The following is a 21,685-nucleotide window of genomic DNA, read 5'->3' on the forward strand; positions in this document are numbered from 1 at the left end:
TCAGATCAAATTCACCAGCACCATGGTGTAGTCAAATTGTGAAATATTTGAGTTCATGGTTCTGGAGAGACGACAATAAGGGTGTCATATTTTGTAACTATTGGATTATATGAACTTGAACTCCTCCACCTAATAGTATCACCCCCCATACCCAGGTGCTAAATGTTGGATCAGAAAGTACCCCACATTAACCAGTGCTGTGGTAGACGTGTACAATCTGACCAAATACTCCAAATGTCTAGATGGTGCTTACGCTCCCTGGCTACCCGATTCACAGGACACTTGCAGCTTTGCTGCCTGCTCTACAGGGCCATGCATCTGGGTGGCTGGCTGCTCCCTCTCATGGGCCTGGGCCCTCTCATGGGCCTGGGCCATGGAGACCTTGATGACAACTATAAAAACCATAAAGTGGTTGTTTATGGGAAGGAACTGCCACCCCGCCATCCTGTTGGGGTAAGCCATGTACAGTAGTTAGAATTCTATCTTGGAGATATTAAGGGTCTTGCATACAGATTCTTGTTTTAACTAAACTGCCATTTGTTTATTCATCTGTATAGCAGTTGACCCACTTTATTAACCCACTTTGCAAAATTGCATAAATGTTACTGATTTATGAATCCAGTAGGGGAGACCAGGGACAGTTGTAACACTTTTTGTGATTTTTCCAATAAATCAAAAACCATTTACACTGGAATAGCCAATTTGCTGTATTATGAACTTCAATGTGTCAGCTACTGAAACAATGTATATAAGTGGGTTTATGAAATATGTACAGGTTGCAAAACTTATTTACAGTTATGCCAATGTTACAACCGTCCCCAGGTACAGGGATGGTTGTAACATCAAAAATTTACTTAATCAAATAGTCAAACTGAAAATTATTTATTATTCACGTTATTGTGACTATTCATTTCTTTTTTAAATAGTTTTTAAATTTCTTTTTTAATGATTACTTTCACACCACATGACAAAAGAGGGGAAGGCTCAGGCACCACACATGTGATGGGGAGGATGCTGCAAGTGATGTGTTGGATGCCACCGTTGCCACAGTGGGTGTCGCAGCTGGAATACATGCAACTGCATTCACTGCAGCTGCAGTGGAAGATGGAACCTGTGGTGTCACTGCTGGCAGTGGGTGATCTGTGACTAGGGATGGTGCAAATTCGCTGTCATTAAAATATCTCTTTTAAAAGGCCAAATTCCAGGGCACACAACCCCTGCCTGAATATTTGATGGTGTTGCAGCCAGGGAAAAGGCACTCTTCACAATGCTTGTCAGATCATAAATGGTCATTATCACCGACTACTTGGTTCAGGGACGGTTGTAACAAGGCGTTACAATCGTCCCAGTATCCCCAGTTATGATTTCACCTCATGTGAACGAGCCTGACTGCTAGTTGGCCACATGTTAAATCATTTCTAATTTTAGCTTACAAAACAGTGATTCTAATAATACTTGTTTGGATTCATAGATATTTGATCTCAGGACAGTATCCAAAAAATACCTCTGATAGAAAAGTAAAATTTTTACCAAAAAAAAACCCCCACTTTTGGTGATTACCTTCTCTGGGAGTTTCAAATGTGGCTCCTTTTTTGATAGCAAGAAGACAGTCTAACTGAGCATGTGCAAATCACTCTAGCTCATTTCTGTTTGGAGGAATTCAAGGTGTTACAACCACCCCATGTTACAAATGTCCCTAGTCTCCCCTACCTGTGGGATGTTTTCCACCTCTACAACAATGAACACAGACACTGAAAAATTGTATATTGAAATATGAAATTTTGTTTGAGCATACATATATTTTGTAGCATGTTCCAAAACATGTAGAAATGGTATATTATGTACAATATCAATGCAAAAAGGAAGTTTTCAAAACAAAAATAACTTTTCACAAGTATCTGTTAGAAAAAGGACCGGCAAAGTGATTTCACATATAATATCACTTCCCGTTACAAATCTTTCTCCTTCTCTCAAAACACACAGAGTGATCGATCATCTCCACTAGGCAGATCAGATTATACAAGTCACTGTTTTCAAGAAGACAACCATCAGAAATAACTAACTGGATTCCTTGAAAGGAAATGCCATCATTTCTAATCCTCAAGAGCTTAATATGCACCAAAGAACCCCACGCTGGCCTAGCTGGGAATATAGCCTGAACACTAGTTTCAGACCACATCACTGCACTCATGTTACTCGTTTTTCTAAAACCATGCGGCTAAGAGAGTGCATACTGGTTCCAGAAAAAGGTGTAACTACCTTTTTAAAAATAAATAGATCATAGCAAGTTGCTTGTAACTGCAATAGATCACTTGGGCCTAGCAAACGAGACGTGCTGCATCAGGGCATAATAGAGACCCCTGAGCAGGCGAGGGGCCACCTCACACGCTGCCTTCACCAGAGAGAATGAGAGTGCCATCACTGCCTGCTCAGTCTGGACTCCAGGGACTTCCTGCAGTAAGCTGTCTATACCCTGGGAAAGATGATTCTTCCAGTTCTGAAAACAACCACAAAACAAGTTATTTAAACTTAAAGTACAATTTCACAAAAGACAGGCACCATACAGCAAACTGAGTGCTGTAACAACCTTGCATGTACAAGTGGATCGGGTTAGCTTGCCAGCACAAAGTCTACAAATATCTTGTCACTTAAAATTCTAAGTTGGTATGCTGCAAAACAAAAAGAAACAGATTTATGAACTATATTACTAAATGTGTATGCATGTACATTACTAAATCAAATGTATGAAATTACTCTGCAAAAATAGCCACTCAGAAAAGAAAAATAAATCTAATATGCATGTGATTCATGATAATATCAAACAAGCCCAAATTGCGTCAATTTTAACAGCAGCAGTCAGCATTCCTGCTGGGTTGAGACTGGCCTACTACTCATTGTAGGCCATGTGACCAGAACATTAGTACGTTTTGACTGTGTGTGGGATCTTCTTAAGATATAACTCACATTCTGGGGGGAGCTGCGGAGTTTCTTGGTCAGCCTCTCTGCAGCTTGAGAGATGATGGACTGATTGATCTCATCTGCAATCCTAATGATCTCTGCAGCCACTTCTCTTACACCCTCAATTTCCTGAGCATTTTCTACACACACACACAAAATTAGTACATCAATGGTACGTAATGCTCGAGTGTAAAAGCAGGACTGCAAGAACTTTCTAACCTGATGTCGGAGATTTATCTGCATTAAATGACATGTTGAATAATGAAATATTCATATAACATTTTGCAGCCTTGACAATTTTTTCCTCCTAACCATATTACATAATAAAATGCAGCATTACAGTTTTAATTGTCTAGGTTGCGAAAGACACATTCCAACTGCTAGGCTACAACTAAGAAAGGACATTGATGCTACCGTCCATGAAGGATCTCAGACAGTACCATCAATGAAACAGAACTAAGCTCAGCACAAAAATGTATTCAGAAGAATTGGCAAACATGTAAAATAGTGATATTCGAGCAAATGACCCAACATTCGTACCAACAATTCAATTTACTATGAATGTTAACTATTGGATAAAATATTGAATGCATGTAAGATGTAAATACATGGACCACACAATCAATTAACTTCACTACTTTTAATGAATACAATGTACAACTTGGGCTAAATGTGACTACGAATTTGCACACAAATGAATGACAAAAGACCTTGAAGCCTTCAGTGGCACAGGCAGTCTAGAAATATACTTGGGTAAAGCGTCACTCATATCACTTCATAGTGTGAAGATATTCTTTACACACACGTCCTTGTTTTGTTCGTACCCGGTAATCCAAGTTGAACTTGGGGGAAATAGTCCTGCTGAACGCTTCTCAGGGACGTCAGGGTGGAGTGTCCGTCCGTTTCTAACCCATCATCATCATAATCATCACCACCACCACCACAGTCGTAGTGTACGTGCAGACACGTCTGAACCTCCCGGTCCAGTTCGGCCAGCTCCCTGCAGAGCTCCTCGCTGCGGCAGGGCCGGTGGTGCAGGAACGTCAGGAACATCAGCGACAGGCAGTCTGGAGAAAACCCGTCCAAACTCTCATAGACCTCCATGGCACAGACGTGGGAGCCGCTTCGCTCGTTCCTCTGGAACAAATCCAGCCATACAACAGAACATCAGCTGGACATCGATACGTTGATGTTTAAAATCGGCTATATTAGCGTGTTGATATGTTTTTAAGAGTGTACGGTTATTAAAAATGATCCCACCTCGTTAACCTAACGTTAGCTAACGCAGCTATGTTAGCTAGCTGGCCAGTTAACCAAGCTAATTAACGTTAGCTAATGTAAACTATCGAGCCATTTGGTCACTGCACAATTCTAAAATGTATTTAAAACCTTTAAGTTAAAATATAAGACACTAAACACAAAAATACAGCTGTGAAACTCACCTCAGCTCCGTCCTGTGGGGTGGTGGTGAAGTAAAGCGGCTTTTCGGGGACACAACCAGGTTAATTAACCCGACATGTAGCTTAGCTGTCTAGCTAGTGGGCCGAGTTTACGCACTTCATGGGTCAGTTCCAGTTTACAAAGTTCACGGGTGAGAAAGCACGAAAGATAAGCGCACTCCGTTAGGACAGGAGCGATACACGCCGGTACGTCGAGTGTTTGTGTACCTCGCTTATATAGACGTCGTGACGTGACTGGAGTGAACCATGTCGGGTTGGGGATGCGTAGAACGCAAAAATGTTTAAGATCAGTTTCCCCAACAGACATCAAGACGATGGAGATGGGTCTATAGATAGTCAGGGATTAAAATTCCGACACGCCACATGTCCAACAATTGTGGGTTTTGTTTGTTTGTTTTGCCTACCTCCATAACAAAGTTAAAAGAAGTGGTAAGGTGCTATTGGAAATCCCCCCCCCGTTGACTTCCTTCAACGCGTCATGCAACTTACGTAATGCATCAATTATGGGCATGGTGTCAATAATTTTCAATATACCATTTAAAATGTTTATTTACACGAATAAAAGCCATTCAAGTAAAAATTTATAAATTAAAAAAGCAATTATAGAGCTTCTAGACTAGAAAAATTGAGGCCGAGTTATTGCTGAACAAACCCCCCCCCCCAAAAAAAAATAAAAAAATCCCATCTTCACACTTGTTGGTTCCATGGATTCCAGGAGTCCAATTCTACACGAATTAAAAATAAATTAAAAAAAAATTAAAAATTTAAAAAAGTCAGTGCCCAAGGCCACCAAAGCTCATGGAGCGAGCTTTAGTTCGTCCCACTAGCCTCCGTCCTGGTCTAGGAAGTGTGTCCACATGAGAACTGGTCTGTCTAGCTGAGAGAGGTGACTGCTGGGGCAATGTAGCTGCTAACCGAGCCTCCTGAAGTTCCCTGGCAGTAAAAGATTCAACAGAATTAATCCAGGATGACTAATCACATCTAAACTGTTCCATAATGCATCACAACAGTGCCCTCTGATGGCAGACACACTTAAATCCAGCCTTTTAAAAAATGATACTAATTTCAAGGCAGGCATAGCCCAGACCCTCACCTCTCCAGCATGGCTGTCCTGAACTTCTCCACATTGAGCTCTTTGCGCAGCTGTGCAGCTAGCTTTGCAGATCTCTCCCTACATAGCACTGGGTGCCTGCACAACACAGATGCAGACGGCCTCTCTGCGGGATCAGGGTCGAGCATCATCTGTCCAATATAGGCAGCATATTCATTAAGGTTTATAATTCATGAATCTCATTACCAATAGTTTATGTTGAGCCTGAGCCAAATGGCATAAACATAACAGGCATCTATTAGAATGGCAGTATAGTGTCCTTAAACTACAATTACTGTGTTGCACCTGTACAAGGTTGTTTAAGGGAGCAGTCAGGTCTTGGGGCAGGCTGGGCAACTCTGCCTGCCTGATGCGGTGCCATTCATCTCCATTCTGAGGCAGCGGGGCTGCTCCTGCTGCCAGCAGCACAGTCAGGCCCAGGGCAAAGATGTCTGCCTTGGGCAGATGAGTGTAGTCCTACAGGACAAGCAGAGGCCACATACTGTAAAATTACAGTACACAACACTCATACATCTACTCAAGTGTCAAAAATTTAGCAATGAAGCATCAGGTGACTATGGCCCAGGTGACTATGACCTTCAGAAAATCTATTGTAGTATAAAGATCATAAAGCAGAATCAGAAATGAACAGCCATATGAATTCCTTTGTAAGTTTACCACTGCCTATACTAAATTTCCGATTTGCTCTGACAAAATGCAAGATGAGGGCTCAGTATGGACATAAATTGTTATAAGGGATTTGGAAGGCAATCAGACAATAATCAGTTGTACCTCTTGCAGAACTTCACGGGCCAGGAAGCGGCTGTCGCCCTCCTCTACCTGAGGACTGGAGATGGATGTGACATGACCCAGGTCACCTGTGACGACAAAAGTGTAGACCTGACCCGGTTACAGACTGCTTAATATTAGTAACAATGCATGATTACACAGCCACCATAAGCACATTCAGAAATTCAGAGAATTACCAATTTTATAAACTATCCCTGATGAAGGGTATCTGTCCTCTTCCTCTTCGCTGTCACCCGCTTCACTGATGCTGGAACTGGGCCGATGGCAAACAAATATGTTGCCTGGACAGGAAAAAAAAAGCACATGTCCTACTCTGCAGAAATACAAATGGTTACACAACAGGAAAGGAGTCCTGAAGGACTAAACAACTGACTGGGTTTGATGTCCAGATGCACCAGGCCTGAGGTGTGGATGTATTTAAGCCCCATCGAGACCTGAAGCAGTAGGTTCCTCAGCTGTGGCTCCTGAAAGATCTCTCCCTGCTCTTCATTCAGAGTGATGACATCAAGAAGACTCCCACCTATAAAAATTGGCCTTAAAAAAATAAAAAATAGTGCACGTAGACAAAGTCTACAACTTGATGCTATAGCAACTGTACCAAGCAACTGTCATACCATCACAGTACTCGTTCTGAATGATCATGTGGTCGTCCTCAGCCCAAGCAGAGTAGTACTGTACAACATGTGGGTGATGTCCGAGCACGGCATGGGCGTACACCTCTTTTAAGGCCAGCTGTCTGCATCCAAAACAAAAAGGCATGAAGGCATCCTCACACAGACACTCATCTACTTAACACCAGTGGACTTGGACAGTGCAGCAGTTTGTACGGACACCTCAGTTATTACACCTCTTTTTTGGCATTACGGGGGCCCGGCAGCTGTGACTCACTCGTTGGCGGAACCCGCTAGCGGCCTGCGCAAGCGCTTGACTGCATACATGCATCCGTCCAGCCTCTTCACGCAGCAGTACACGGCGCCAAACTCGCCCACGCCGATCCGGCCCAGCTCCAGGAACTCGCTTTCATAGCGTGACAGCATGAGGGCCGGCACTGCTGGCCTCTGAGCGCAGACAAATGGAAGACCGGGTAAAGGAACAGGGGAGAGACCTAATAATGTGATTTCGCTGTAGACGGCTGGCCTTTGTAGGCCAGCAGCAAAGGATGCTAAAAAGATACCCTGGGGAACTGATGGGATGATGGTTTCCAAACACTGCACCATCATTTTAACATACCTTTGATGGGAGGAAGTAACTTTCATCTTCAGATGAGTTATGACTCTCCTTATACCTGATCAGATAAATGCAGATTTTAATATGGAAATCATACAACACCCTGCAAGCTGAAGCAGTGCGCCTAAAAATGTCTGCCAACAGACACGAGACGACGGCGGTACCTGTACCCATCGTCCTCATCATCACAGTCGCTCCTACAGTTTTTCCTCTTGTAGTGTTTGCTGCTCCTCCGTGCCGTGTCTGGAGTGAAAGGATTAATGTTGACAGCAGGGGCACGATCGCAGGCACCAGGCAGGCCCGAGACACTCCGGCTGTGTCGTGGCCGGCTGCTCGAATAGGGCAGGGCTGACTTTGACAGCAGACTCTGAGGGAAAACAGCAGCAACTGTTCACATCCATGACCTGCAGCTGGCCTGAAGGTACACACAGAGTGCTACTTCACTACCTTAGGTGTGCTGGGGGAATCACAGAGTCGGAGCTTCCTCCATGCAGCATATGGTATGGGTGAGCTTGGAGCGGACGGGGACACCGTAACACTCCAGGCACGGTGGCGCTGCACTCGTGGGGTTCGGCAAACGGAAGAGGGGCTTTGTTGCGGAACGGTTCTGGGTGCCCAGTCTTCTACGCTGCTATCACTGCTGTCCTCCTCCCCATAGCTGGAGAAGTTCAAACGCTGCTGCATAGCCTTCTCGTTCATTCCCGCCATCCCTGTCCAGTAGGCAAGAGGGCCCTCATTTCCACCCTCTCAGATTTACTTTGATAACCATATGTCATTAAGCTAAAACTGATATGCATTCTACCACACACTTGAAAATCACTTTTAGTTATTTATTCATTTAAGGAAATCCTTAAATAGGACTCTGGGATTTGGACACTTCACTAAGGGGAATTAGGCATCTCTAACTACAAATCCATAAAAATTAAGAAAACGGTCACATCTTTATGGAGGTGACTGTTTGGTACCGTTTAGGAGCTTAAATGTAAGATTATCATATCGGAATCCATGAAATATGCACTGTGAAACTTCGAAGACTCACCGGTTCTGGATACTGGACCTTACGGTAAGAAGCGTCTCCCACGCTTCTATTTCGCACGTTAGGCTATGATTTCACTAACACGTTTCCAGCCAATCACCCTTTCGACCCACTTTGGCGAATGGGTTCATTTCACAGATGAATTGGAGATGTTTGTTGCGGCAGCCAAGTATTTAAGTCATTGGCTTGTTTAATCGCAAACCACACCCATTCAGCCAAAGGTTTTCCATTTCTTTAAATTAGGTATGTCTTTTAGAAATATTTTGCAGTCTAAGAAATATTTTGCATGAAGTGTTGGACGATTTTTGCTGACTTTTCTAATCCAGCAGGAGCAATTATTTTTCCCTTGTAGTTAAACACGACTCTTATTTAAAATTATATTACTTATAACGCGTACACTGCGCTGCGTAAGGTGAGTGGGAGGCGTGGCCGAAATCTAACACGTGAGCGGAAGTGTGTGACGTCATCAAAACAGTGCACATCTCCTAATCGCACACGGGCTCTTCCTCTTACTCGACACGTACATCAAACCTTTGTAGCTATGATTTATTTCAGAGGAAGAACTAGCTATTTCTATTCTGCGCGAATTATTTAAGACGATAGATACCGACGAAACGACTTTTTCCCCCTCTCTCTCTTGGCAGCACAGGACGCGCGATGGTGGAGCAGTCCGATCGTGCTCCGCTGCTCGACTGGGAGGAGGTTCCCCCGGCCGAACCGGCCCCCGCGGTTCCGTCTCCCCAAAGGGAGGACCCTTTAGTCGGCGATGCACCGCACTGCCGTCCGCCGATCAGAGATGGCGCAGATACGGGCTGGGGTTCGACCTCAGGAGGAGGAGGTGGCGCACCAGCTGTTAGAATCACACGCTCTCCTCCAAAACGGGCCGGGCCAGAACGGGATGCTTCGGCCACCGACGAGGAAGGGGACTGCGCCTTCCCTGGACTGTCGGTTAAAGAGCGCAGGATCAGTGAATGGGAAGAGAAGGACCAAATAATTGCTGTGTTCGTGGTCACGTTTGACACGAGATCGGGTGAGCGGTAGTACTCCCCAGTAGTGTATGGGAACACGCGTGTGCATCAGGACAGATATTAGATTACACACTTCAAAAGCTCAGTGGCTTCAAGGCTTATATTTCACAAGAGCTAATATTTGTTCTGGGTTTCTTCTCTCTCAAATGCTGTTACTTGTACCATAAAAGCTGTTGATAGCAAGCGAGTTTGTTTAGACGAAACACCCAGAAAATTTTGAGAAGAATCGGTATTTGGAAGATGCTGTCATTTGGATCACTTTTTTTTTCATCAAGAAGTGAGTTTAGTGAGAGTTTTGTTACTCACCGCGGTGACTAATACACTCTCTGACTTCCCCCTTTTTAATAGTACGTGTTTATGACACAGTTTAAGAAAGGAACATTTGAGGGTGAGGTACTCCTTGTGCCTTAATGCAAGAAGCATTAAGAAAGAGTGACCGCATCTTGGACCTGTACTTATGCAGTGTTGCTCTCCTAATGGTGTCATCAACAGGAAACATGGTGGAATGGTGTTTACCTGAGGATATAAACCTGGATGGGGTGGAGTTCAAGTCTATGGCCAGCGGGTCTCACCGCATCGCCAACGATTTCATGTAGGAATCGGATTTGAGATAAGAAAATTATTTAGTACTAATAATTATATATATATATATATATATAAAGTTGTATATCAAGACTTGTACAGTATTCTGTATATACACAGGGAATTATATAGTATTTTTTTCTGTGTGTGTACAATGGTGTAAGATGTGTGTATATATAGAGTCTAGTTAATTTTCTACCTTACAAAGCTATTTTATTTTTTACTGTATTTTTAGATATTTCCGGAAGGGCAATTACTTTGGGCTGGCATGCTTTGCCAACATGCCAGTGGAGAGTGAGCTAGAGAGAGGGGCACGAATGAAGTCTGTTGGTATTCTGTGTCCCTCTTACACCCTGCTCTACCGGTATATGCACTTCCTAGAGAACCAGGTCAGGTAAGCACCTGTAAACAACCACAGTTTCCTTCCCAGGAAGGTTGCCAGTCTTCTGGGCTATGGTAAGATTTTGGACCATGTTTAGAGGTCCGGGTGAGATGAACGAATCAGATCTGTTTTTGTGTTGCTTATCTGAACAAAATTCTTGGAGTATCCTGTTGTGTGTGTCATCCCTTCATGCGCTTTCTGTTTTTCTCTGTGAGCACCTCCATCATGAATACATAAACAGCCTCATCTCTGTTTATGTATTCATTATATTATCATGTATTTAGCATAAGCTCTGAGAGACGAGTGATGTCATGAGATCTTTTGACTCATTTAACTACATGACTCTTTTGAATCAGGGAATAACGCTCCATCTGTGTAGTGTGCAGATGCCATGTGAAGCCACATCGCTGTTCTTTCAAGCCCTTTTTCAGTGAAACGTTAAGCTTGTTGTAGGAGCACTATGAATATTTATACTATGAATACTCATATATATGAATATGAATATATATATGAAATATGAATATATTTCATATATATATATATATATATATATATGAATATATATGAATATATTTATACTATGAATACGAGAGATCCTTGAGGTCATCGAATCGTCTTTTATTAGACGTTCCGAGAACTAGATCTAAGCGTTGGGGTGATCGGGCTTTCTCTGTAGCTGCACCCCGACTTTGGAATAATCTTCCCTTAGATCTTCGGTTAATTTCTGATCTGAAACCTTTTAAATCTAAGCTTAAGACTTTTCTGTTTGAACAGGCTTTTAATACCATGTAGTGGACTGATTTTGAGAAGTATTCTGACAATACTTCCGATGTATGCATTCCTGATGTTTTTACTGTATATTAATGTAATTTCATTTTATTGTAAAGTGCTTTGGTCACCTTAGTTGGTTGTTGTAAAGCGCTATATAAATAAATAAATCAATCAATCAATCAATCAATCAATATTTGATCCCAATACTGAATATTGATCTGAATGTTCATATTTGACTCTAGGCACCAGCTCCAGTGTCCGGGGCAGTACTCCCCTCTAGAGGCATTTTATGAGGATAAGAAGGCCGTTCTTCCCTCTGGAGGGAACGGCCTGGTCACAGCCTGCCCCACCAGTGCCCTGGGGACCATGGTGAACCGCTGCATGCATCCAGAGATGAAAGTAAGAGAACATGGAAGTCCTTTACCTAATATTACATTTCCACCAAATCAGCTGTTAGTCTGACCTTGTGATGAAAATTGCAAGTTGTCCCACAATTTATAGATCCTGATTTACTCAACACATTTTATTGTGGACTGTTTTTATAAGCGTAGAAAAAAAATCTGTCTAGTCAGCGCAGACAAAGCACGTTTCTTCACTTTGCCCAGGGTGCAAATTTGATTTACGGCCACATTTCTTCTATTGTGAAATTAGGAAGATAGTTGTTTTGTGGCTTGGTAACATACCCTTTCTGTGTTTCTATAGCCTATTGCAGTGGTAGAGTTTAACTGATGCACTGCAGGCTGTTCGTCATTAATCTTATGACTGTCTCTTGGGTGTTAATGCAAGGGCACTGTCTCCTCACACAGACACTCAAATCACATTTCTGCTACATTCTGCTGAATGTAGTTCATCCTTTTTGTCAGTGAGCTTGAATTTCAGATTATTCAAGATGGTCATCTCTGTCCACTTCCTGTCAGATCACACATCCAGCAGGCTGCATGTCCCAGTTCATCCGGTTCTTCGGCGAGCAGATCATGGTGTTGTGGAAATTCGCCTTGTTAAGGAAACGCATCCTCATCTTTTCCCCACCGCCGGTGGGCGTGGTCTGTTACCGGGGTGAGACACGAGAGATCAGTCACACAACAGTCCCATCTGCAGATCAAATGAACGTGCTAATAGATGCTATGATATTTATTAATATGCAGATTTTCAATGTACAGGCAACTGAATGTTTGTTAATTCATGTATGTCGCATTTTGCACACACATCCTGTAATTCGTTGACTTTGTCATTTTAATAGTTTCAGTGGCACATGCAGACCTGTGTGGGTTTTTTTGTTAGTTTTTTTGCAGCATGTGATTAGCCTTGTTCCTGTTTCCCATTTCCCCTATGGTGCTCCCAGTGTACTGCTGCTGTTGCCTGGCTAATGTGTCCATCCCCGGGATTGGAGTCTCCATGCCAGAGTTCCGCCCCTTCTTCTACATCAATGTGGCTGACATCACGGCTCTGGAGACGGAACTGTCTTATGTAGCTTGTGAGTGGCTCTGGATGGTTCAGCAAAAGAAAAGAGACTGGGGAGGGAATCTAATGCAGAACAAGAATGTTAAAGCTATGCTCATGTGTGTGTTCATCAGAGACAGACACTGTAAAGACACCCAGTTATTCAGCTCTCACTTGTCTTCCTTTTCCCAGTGATGGTCTTCATAGAAAATAAAATTTAAAAAGTAATTTGTAGACAAACGGAAACATGCATTCCTTATATTTTGTATATATTATTGCCAACATACCTGTTCTTGTTCTTTTGAATGACATCACACAGCTCAATTTTTAAAGCACTTTTTTAATCGTTTCTGTTTCCTTATATATGCGTGCGTTTGTCTAGGCACCACAGAGAAGATCTTTGAGGAGAAGAAGGAGCTATATGATGTCTACATTGATAACCAGAACGTAAAGACACACAGAGAGAGCCTGCAACCCCTGCTCCGAATCAACAATGCTGACCGGGAGAAATATCGCAAGCTCAGTGAACAGAGGTACCGTACAACTCAAATCTTGTAAACTGTTACGCTTGTAGTGTACTTTCGATATCTTATGTATTTGGTCACTACAGCATGCATAATGTAGTTCAAGCATTCAGATAAGGCAGAAGGCTCTTCTTTGCATAAATTGTCATGTATAATGTTCAACAGTTAGACAAGAAGACCTTTAATATTTCTGCATTGGATAATGAGGGCAGCATTGTTACAGTCAAGCATATCCGGATGTACTACAGATCTATAGTCATGTGTGACTGCATGGTCGGTAATTCTGTTGAGGACACTGACTGCATTCAACAACAACACAAATTAAACTTTAACTTGCAATCATGTGATGGCCACAACCTTTACTGTGCAGACAGCTGCTGCTGTATTCTCAGGAGGTGAATGGAGACTGCACCTCAAACGAGGAAGACCTCTTCATTCTGTAAGTGACGTGCACGTCTTGCTGTGGTCGGAGCTGAATATCTTCATTTGTTTATACTTAAACTTATCGGTTAGGTTAAATTAGGACACGAGACTATCTGGAAGTCTGTGTGTCTGCATGAGCTAAACCACTGGCCTGTGGCTAAACCACACAGCACTAAGGGCATAGCACACTGGCTAAGCAAAGCCAGGGCTCTTCTTTTTGCTCTTCATTCTGCTCTTCCTGGTGTAGGCATGACAGAGTCTTCTCCATCTCCCATTTAAGATTGAGGATAAAGAATATGACCATTTTTTTTACTTTATAATATAAAAATTAACTGCATCAAAGGAGGTCTGTCTCAAGCAAGCACTGACTGGCTGACAGTAGTGCGTGGCCTTAAAAACCCTGCACGATTCTCTAAAGGCGGCACTTCCTTGTCTTATTTGATTGGTCCCAAGTTTTTATGATTGGCTTGCTCCAGCACTGACATCAGCATGTGTTTACCTCATATCTCCCTCACAACATGGGGAATTAGCTTGGCATGTTCCTGGTGCCCAAGACACACACACACACACACACACACACACACACACACACACACACATTCACTTTTGTATACACTATGTAAAATATATAAACATTCTGATTAATATTCCACAAAGCATGCTAATTTGCTATGCAGAATTTCTGCTGGCATATGACAAATATTACATTACATGACATTTAATATAGACTGACCAAATATGAACAAATCTGATATGGTGCTGGCTGATATTGAAAAAATTCAATATCTCAGTATTTTCATGGTACCATAATATCTGTTATTGACCAGTGCTAGTAATGGTCCTGAATGGCAAAAAATAAACGTGACAAAGCTTGATTAGAACAGACCGTTTTGTTCTCAGATATAACAAATCTTATACAGTGTTACAAAATTTACTTGACAAGAAATCACATTCCTTAAGAGGAAACCTATGTTTATAGTGCATTTGGGGTGTTTAAAATTGTGCCAGAGATGCAGGAGATTTATTTTGTCCATGAACTATCATTAAATACACGTTATTGTGTGAGACTCAATACACAGAATGCTGCCCCACAGAGCTGTAAACACCAAGAAATTATTTACCCAGAAATGTCTAGTACTGAGAGAGTGCAGGGCAATTAGCAATTTCCTGCAATGCTACTGACTTTTATTTTTGGATGCATTATTGATTCCAATTCTAAAGCAGACAGTGTGTAAGGAATCCACCCGTACCCCCATGCCAGGTTCTTTATGGAGCAGAACAACCGCATTTTCCAGACCCTGTCGGAGATAGCAGGCAGCGCTGATCCCACACTGACTGCTGAGCATGTGCGGGCCATGGGCTTGGACCCACAGGGTGACCGTGGTTTCCTGGTGGACCTGCTGGAGGTCTATGGCATCGACGTCATGCTGGTTATCGACAATCCCTGCTGCCCGTAAGGCCAGAGAGACTTCTGCTCTCTCCTCCGCTCTCTCCTCATATCTCTCTCTCTCTCTCTCTCTCTCTCTCTCAACACTCTCTCTGGAGCCCCTAACCCACCTTGGCAGGAACACACTGGCTGACTCGCTGCTCTCCTTTCTGTTTGTCTTTCTTTCTCTTCCACTGGCCTGGCCCCGGTGCCTCAGGAGCCAGTACTGAGCCCTGGCCGCAACGCTGGATCCCCTGTCACTGCCAACGGCCCAGGGCACTATCCCTCTGCAGGCATTGGTGCACTCCGCTGCCTTTACAGCCCTTCTGATGTCTGTTGTCTGCTTGTGTGTCTGTGCGTGTATGCTCTACATCCTTCCCAGGGTTTCTTTCACTGCTATGCGTGCTTTCACATACTGAAAAAAAACCCACTGATCTCCGTGCCTCCTTGTTCCCAACCGTCATTGTGTGGCGCTGAAATTGTGACTCTGTTCTTCTAGCCAGCAGTGTTGTGGGGAACTAATGTAAAGTCCCCTGCTGGGTTTCCGGTGTGTTTCACCTGGACCACACAGACTAACGGTGGAGCCGTGTGCACCCGTGTGCAGTCCTGGTCTCCTGTCGGGTGGCACAAGGCAAATGTCAAGACCGCATCTGCTGCACAGCGGCAACACAGCCGAATTCTGGAATAACCTGTCTGAAAGCCTGGCTAGAATCTTTGTATTGGGGAAGAAATGACATATTTCTCTGCAGTATTTATTTAACTTACTTATGAGTGTCACTCATTGTACGTGGGGCACCAGGATATGCCACAAGCAAACTTTCACTGTGAAAGTTTTTCACTTTTTTTCTTCTCCTCACAAAAACAGTGTCCATAAGGTCGACTGTATTGGCTTCTCTTTCTACATTGATGTTTATTGTCAGTCATTATGCCTGGACGTATTGTACAGACCTCACATTGTGAGGAACAAAGAAAACATGTAAGCACAGAAATGTATGTGTGCACATAATATATCGGAGTCCTAAAGAATCCTTCAGAAAGGCATCAGTTGGGTGTCTCAGCGGGTCTCCAGGACCACAATGACTTTTGGCGAGGTCTGGCTCACTTTTTGTTCATGCTGTAAATCAATCGTTATGGAGGACAGACCTTTCTGCTACTGTATTGTTCCATTACACATTTCAAACACCTCTTCAAATGTGAATCATACTGAATCCCTGAAATCTCTAGAGCTGGCTGCCCTGTCTGTAGCCTCAGAAGACGTGGCTAAACATGGCAGATTCCATTATTTCAACAACGGCATGAGACTGAACCTTTATAAGCCACTTCACTGATCATCTTACTCACTTTTTCTGTTCAGGCTCATCAGGTGTCTCTGTTCTAGAGTCCTCAGTTGGACCCTTATGACTATCATAATCTTATATATGATATGATCTATGGATTATTGTCTTAACACTAATGACACAGAGGACAGGTGTTTATGTATTTGTGCTGTACAGGCCTTTATACTCTTGTCACTAATGGTATTGATTGTAAGTTATTGTACATTTTTTCCTGCACCATGCCACGCACATCTGGTGCATATCGACATGGATATGTCTGGTGATGCTTTCAAGTTTTCATTTCAATCTCGGGGGAGGAGATGAATGTGATTCTGTCCAGAGTTCTCAGTAAATGCTGCATTATTCTTTAAAGCTTTCATTGACTGTATTGTATGCGTAAGCTTGGGCTTTTGTGTTTGAAATGCATTTGCGATTGGCAATGCTATTTTCAGGCACTTTTCAACAGAGCTAGATTACTGGGTCTGTGGATGCTACCTAGCAAGATAAGATTGTGTGTGTTTTCATACCACCATTTTATCAATTCGATTCTGATGACCCTGGATTGTGGAGCCAACACTGTTAGTCATTGCATGGCTGTGAGGGTGAAAAGCCCTTAACTAGTCCTTACCCATCAAAGACTCCATTGTTTTGATCGAGCCTTGGTTGATGTATTTCCAATTTGCCCATATTTCAGCAATGGCCGTTCGTTTAAGTGAGATCTTTACTGGGTGACAATTATTCTCGTGTGGAACGGAAGACCCTACACACATATATGTTCATTAATGACACTGACTTCTCGAAACAATTATGTTCTATTCACAAAAATGCTATAGGTTTTCAACCTGTGCAATAGTTTCTTATGTTAATGAGTGCAGGCACTTATTTGACAAAGATGAAAGGAGAGGGTTCTGAGCTTTCTTTAAAAAAAAAAAAACATGTAATTGAAAATTTCAGTTAACATGTAACTGCTGTGAAATTTTGTCAATAGATGTTGAGACTGAAATGATGTGATCGTTTCCTCATTTCTCTGTCTCTCATGTTCTTAGCAAACTTTCCCCCTCTAGCTTTACATGTTCGACTTAACCATGTCGTATCTTTCTGGGGTCATCCGTGTCCAGGAATGTACAACACGAAGCCATCTAACATATTTGCGTAGGTGGAATTCTCACACATAAGGATGCTTAAACAGTGTTTTTGGTTTGTGTTGACTAAGCAACAGTGACTGGCGCGCGCACACACACACACACACACACACACACATTCTCTGGAGGAATGTTGAGTTCTACTCAACTGACTCTGGCAATAGTTGAACACTTCCCTGTCACACCACAGACTGCAGCAGCATGTGTCTTGGTCTAAAGCCACTGGATCTTATTTACTGCCATTTTGAAATAATAAACATTTCTGTTTACTGATTTATATTTTACTGGTGACATTACTTTTGCATTTTCGTATGCTTATGTTTTAATACAAGTTAGTCTAATATGTTTTCACTGTAAAAAGTTTACGGTATAAGCAGTTTCAAAGTGAGGTTTCGACTTTTCCTTTCATCAGAGTCCTCAGAGGTCTCTGACACGATCAGATGCCTGCTGGGAGATTCTGTCTTCATGACCTTGGTACATACTAGTGTACAATATGTAACATACATGAATGATGTTTTCTATACAAAAAAAACCATATTCATCTTTCAGGATAAGTATTAACACCACTGAAAATTCCTTACAGACAGGTCATAAGGCTGTGATGGTCTGGAATTAACATCTTAACAGAGAAAGTTAACTAAGCCAGCGAGCCAGGTCTGTCTTCTCCCTCACATGGGAGTCGGCACGGCCTTCAGTCTTCCTGGGCCAGCTCCTCTCTGCGCTCTTTACTGCAAAAGAACCTCAGTTTCCGTGGCAACAGCCTCACTTCCACTGCCATGGCCTCAAATTCTTCATTGTCAATGTCGTAAAAGCCAGCGCCCTCCTGTGGAAAGGAGCAGCATAGGAATGAACAGGAGGGGCTACCAAGAGATGACACAGGACTACTCCAACATAAATTTACAATAGATTACAGTGCTAGAAAATACATTTATAATACTTGAAAGTCAAAATCTTCTTACATGGGGCAAATTGAGATGGCAGACGCTGGCCTCTGTCTGAACTGCGTTTTCTGTGCATGTCAGTGGTTCATCAGCTTTCTTAGTCCTGCCACAATCGCACAAATCAGAAACAGATCATGAGCCACCAAAATAATTAACAGGAAGTCATCAAATATGCCCTGTGAATTCCTGTTATAATTTTTACACAATCCAAAAAAGAAAGACTTACCCAGCAATGATGAATTGGCCGACCCCAAGAGTGTCTGGTTCAACAGACAGCACCAGGGAATCATCTTCACGCTGTCGGAAGGAGGTGAAGAGAATATGTGCAGATTGTGCAGTCTATGCATTTATGAACATGTTTAAAAATCACTGCAGAAAATACTACTAATAAAAAAAAACTCACTCTTTTTACAGGGTTCCTGTTGTGTGTGCTTATTGTGAGCTCCATGGTGGAGATCTGTTTTTCTTCCCAGCTCTCTGGTTCCACCTCTACAGGGGGCTCTGGAACAATCACGAAAACACAAGGACCATAATGACATTTCAGCATATGATAAAAAGCCTTTCAGCATATGATAAAAAAATTAATAAATAATTGCAGATCAAATCATTGCAACTCCACCTTCCCTCGGAGGCCTCCAGTAGTTTTTAAGCCTGCGGTAAATGCGGTAGAGCAGGCTGGGTCGTGAGGGCGTATCAGTGGGGGGTTCTGGAGGCCGAGGGACAGGATGCAAATATGAGAGTGAAGCATGACGAGTCTGTGGCCACTCCTAAAAATACAGGACATCAATTCAGTTGCTTTGGCATTCAAATCAATATATTTATTAAATGTATCATCAATTACACACCATACAACACCCACCCTTAGTGTACTAAACCAATGTGCAGCTCGAGTCTTCAATGGACCAAGGTACCAATATCTTAACGAGAAGCAGAAGAAAACACATTTTTAAAGAAAGACAGTTTTAAGACATATTTATGTACTTCAAAAATACTGTCAGTGTTTCCATACATTGTTCCTACTCTAACGTGGAGAACATACTTGCTGATGGAAGATGCAACGTCACGGAATGCCCCCCAGCGTAAACCCAAGAGTGCGAAGACAGGTTGCTCCTTGCCACTCTGACCAACAAAGACCAACAAAATAAAGACAAGATAAGAGAGAGACATGCTTACGAATGACCCTTGACCCTTATGACAGCAGACTATACCTGTATTTGCAGGACATCCAGTGGCACCGTCTCCCCTTTCAGAATGGACAGCGTGGCTGAAGTGATGCGTCTGAAAAACACATTTATATTTGCACAGTTGATTCTGTTATTTGTACATCATGGGCTGACACACAAGTGGTATCAAATAACCAAACAAAGCAAATTAATGCTAAAGACTCCAGAGCTTATTTTCATTTTGACAGAGACAACCCAGCTCATCCGGGGTTACACCTGATAAACTGAATTGCAAAAATAATAGGAGCACTTACTTTACTTTGTCATCTGTGGCTAGATGCAGGGTTTTGCTGAGGGAGTTATGAGAGCCCAGCGGAATAAACCCTATGGGCAATTTACTGAAAGCTTCCTGAGTTTGAACAAAAGAGCACATAAACGGGTGTATATCTGTACATACTTATAACAGACAAAGGTAGCTCTATCATTACTACATACCTCATCAGTTCTTCGGAGCAAGCCGGTTATCACCTGAACAAAAAATAAGTCATGAAACCACCACCACAGGAGGTTTACATGAACAGTGTCCTTACAGTAGAACTACACTGTACCTCCTGTAATGTTCCATCACCCCCAGCAACAATCAACATGTCCGTGTGTTCCAATAGTTCCATTAGCTTTTTTGCCTGCCCTTCATAATCTGTCTATAAAAGAGAATTGCATATTTATTGTGAATAATAAATATCTGAATTAATACATTTACAAAGATACAGAAAGTCACACTAAATAGCTATCTCCAGTACCTTTACAATTTTAACCTCCACACCAGCAAGGTGCAATATGGGAGCTGCATTCTTCTCAAAAAGACTGTTGGCTTTTCTATGGGAGAAGATTTACAGCATTTTACTTACAGTAGCGACAACACAAAGTTTGACTAGCAAATCAAAGCAGAGCTTTGATCATGAGTGTACTGATAAAAAAAATATGAACTCTCACCCTCTGCTTGCTGCAGGATTCAGGATTACTGTGGCCTTCTTTACCTCCTCCTGAGGACCAATTAATTTCTGGCCAAATTCCTGTGAATTAACCAGTGCTACAGTAAGCTTTAGAACACTATCATGACATACATATACTGGTCTGCATTTTTACAATCTAAGCCAGTTGTGGCCAGCTTTGGTTCTTGAAGACCAGAGTCCAGCACATTTGAATGATTTCTGTATTCAAACATGTCTGATTCATAAAATCAGTTTGCTACAAAGTTTGTGCTGACGCTGGGCTGGCCCTTCAAGACCTGTGCTGAACTTTCCTATACACATGACACATAGGTCCTGAATATTAATCTAATTTAAAAAAACATGACCAACCCTGGCCTCCTGACAAGCCTCTCTTCGCAACACGTTGTCACTAAGGAAAAACATGACAGCTGTGAATGCAATAATGTATAACAGTTTATGTAGCCTGCCAAAGTTCCATAGGACAGCTACAACCTGAAATGTTATCAGAAAAGCTATAGCTAATAATTACACAGATCACCCCCCTTAAAAAATCAGCCTACACACAAGTACTTTAAGCGAGACCGAGATACTAAAGTCTTGAGTAATATTTGATGGATACAGGTGTAGTAAGAGATGAGAAACTGGCACTAACCAGTGCTTTCCATACAGCCAATGCCCGCCGTAGGACAAAACACATACAGCAAACGTAGACTTCTTCCAATGGTTTCTTAAAGTCCGTACCACTTTCATAACACGGGCCATAGTCGTGATAACAAATGTTCTATACCAGCGAGCTATCAAGACAGATAAACAAAGGAACCATGTAAAATAATGTAAAAGCAAAGCTATCTAACCCACTGCAGCGTTGACATTCTTCAGAAAGCATGATGACCGGTGCAACGAACATTTCTGTCCTCCCACGCAAAGAGAAAACTCGAGAAACAAACAATAAAATAAACAACTTACAATAGAAT

At 42.5% G+C, this 21,685-nt stretch overlaps 4 protein-coding genes across 6 annotated transcripts; 1 reads left to right on the top strand and 3 right to left on the bottom strand.

Moving 5' to 3' along the window:
* Positions 1-1,759: 1,759 nt before the first annotated feature.
* On the bottom strand, positions 1,760-4,640 carry bida (BH3 interacting domain death agonist). The gene is made up of 4 exons (XM_076992223.1): positions 4,401-4,640; positions 3,783-4,095; positions 2,965-3,098; positions 1,760-2,497 (listed from the first exon to the last, which is right to left on the bottom strand). Exons 2-4 carry the CDS (start codon positions 4,060-4,062, stop codon positions 2,309-2,311), a joined length of 603 nt encoding a protein of 200 aa, XP_076848338.1. The 5' UTR covers positions 4,063-4,095; positions 4,401-4,640; the 3' UTR covers positions 1,760-2,308.
* A 309-nt stretch (positions 4,641-4,949) lies between these two features.
* wee2 (WEE2 oocyte meiosis inhibiting kinase) lies at positions 4,950-8,762 on the bottom strand. The gene is made up of 12 exons (XM_076992210.1): positions 8,585-8,762; positions 7,993-8,255; positions 7,710-7,912; positions 7,549-7,603; positions 7,207-7,376; positions 6,933-7,054; positions 6,692-6,838; positions 6,495-6,599; positions 6,301-6,386; positions 5,815-5,985; positions 5,512-5,660; positions 4,950-5,351 (listed from the first exon to the last, which is right to left on the bottom strand). Exons 2-12 carry the CDS (start codon positions 8,251-8,253, stop codon positions 5,192-5,194), a joined length of 1,629 nt encoding a protein of 542 aa, XP_076848325.1. The 5' UTR covers positions 8,254-8,255; positions 8,585-8,762; the 3' UTR covers positions 4,950-5,191.
* A 286-nt stretch (positions 8,763-9,048) lies between these two features.
* Positions 9,049-17,892, top strand: dennd11 (DENN domain containing 11). Of its 3 annotated transcripts, none has more exons than XM_076992212.1 (10): positions 9,049-9,611; positions 10,102-10,201; positions 10,427-10,585; positions 11,587-11,743; positions 12,262-12,400; positions 12,687-12,818; positions 13,167-13,317; positions 13,679-13,747; positions 14,993-15,184; positions 15,375-17,892. In XM_076992212.1, the coding sequence occupies exons 1-10, from the start codon at positions 9,239-9,241 to the stop codon at positions 15,385-15,387; spliced, it is 1,485 nt and encodes a 494-aa protein (XP_076848327.1). In that variant the 5' UTR covers positions 9,049-9,238; the 3' UTR covers positions 15,388-17,892. The 3 variants fall into 3 exon arrangements, with proteins under 3 accessions (XP_076848327.1, XP_076848326.1, XP_076848328.1); XM_076992211.1 differs by having other exon boundaries at positions 15,657-17,892; XM_076992213.1 differs by having other exon boundaries at positions 14,993-17,892.
* Positions 17,399-21,617, bottom strand: agk (acylglycerol kinase). Its single transcript, XM_076992219.1, has 15 exons — positions 21,364-21,617; positions 21,081-21,120; positions 20,713-20,792; positions 20,520-20,595; positions 20,328-20,420; positions 20,215-20,247; positions 20,034-20,128; positions 19,765-19,834; positions 19,596-19,675; positions 19,416-19,473; positions 19,176-19,323; positions 18,960-19,057; positions 18,783-18,853; positions 18,575-18,659; positions 17,399-18,438 (listed from the first exon to the last, which is right to left on the bottom strand). The coding sequence occupies exons 1-15, from the start codon at positions 21,471-21,473 to the stop codon at positions 18,307-18,309; spliced, it is 1,269 nt and encodes a 422-aa protein (XP_076848334.1). The 5' UTR covers positions 21,474-21,617; the 3' UTR covers positions 17,399-18,306.
* Positions 21,618-21,685: the final 68 nt, after the last annotated feature.

This window comes from Brachyhypopomus gauderio, chromosome 2, assembly GCF_052324685.1.
Source record: "Brachyhypopomus gauderio isolate BG-103 chromosome 2, BGAUD_0.2, whole genome shotgun sequence".
Taxonomy (NCBI): domain Eukaryota; kingdom Metazoa; phylum Chordata; class Actinopteri; order Gymnotiformes; family Hypopomidae; genus Brachyhypopomus; species Brachyhypopomus gauderio.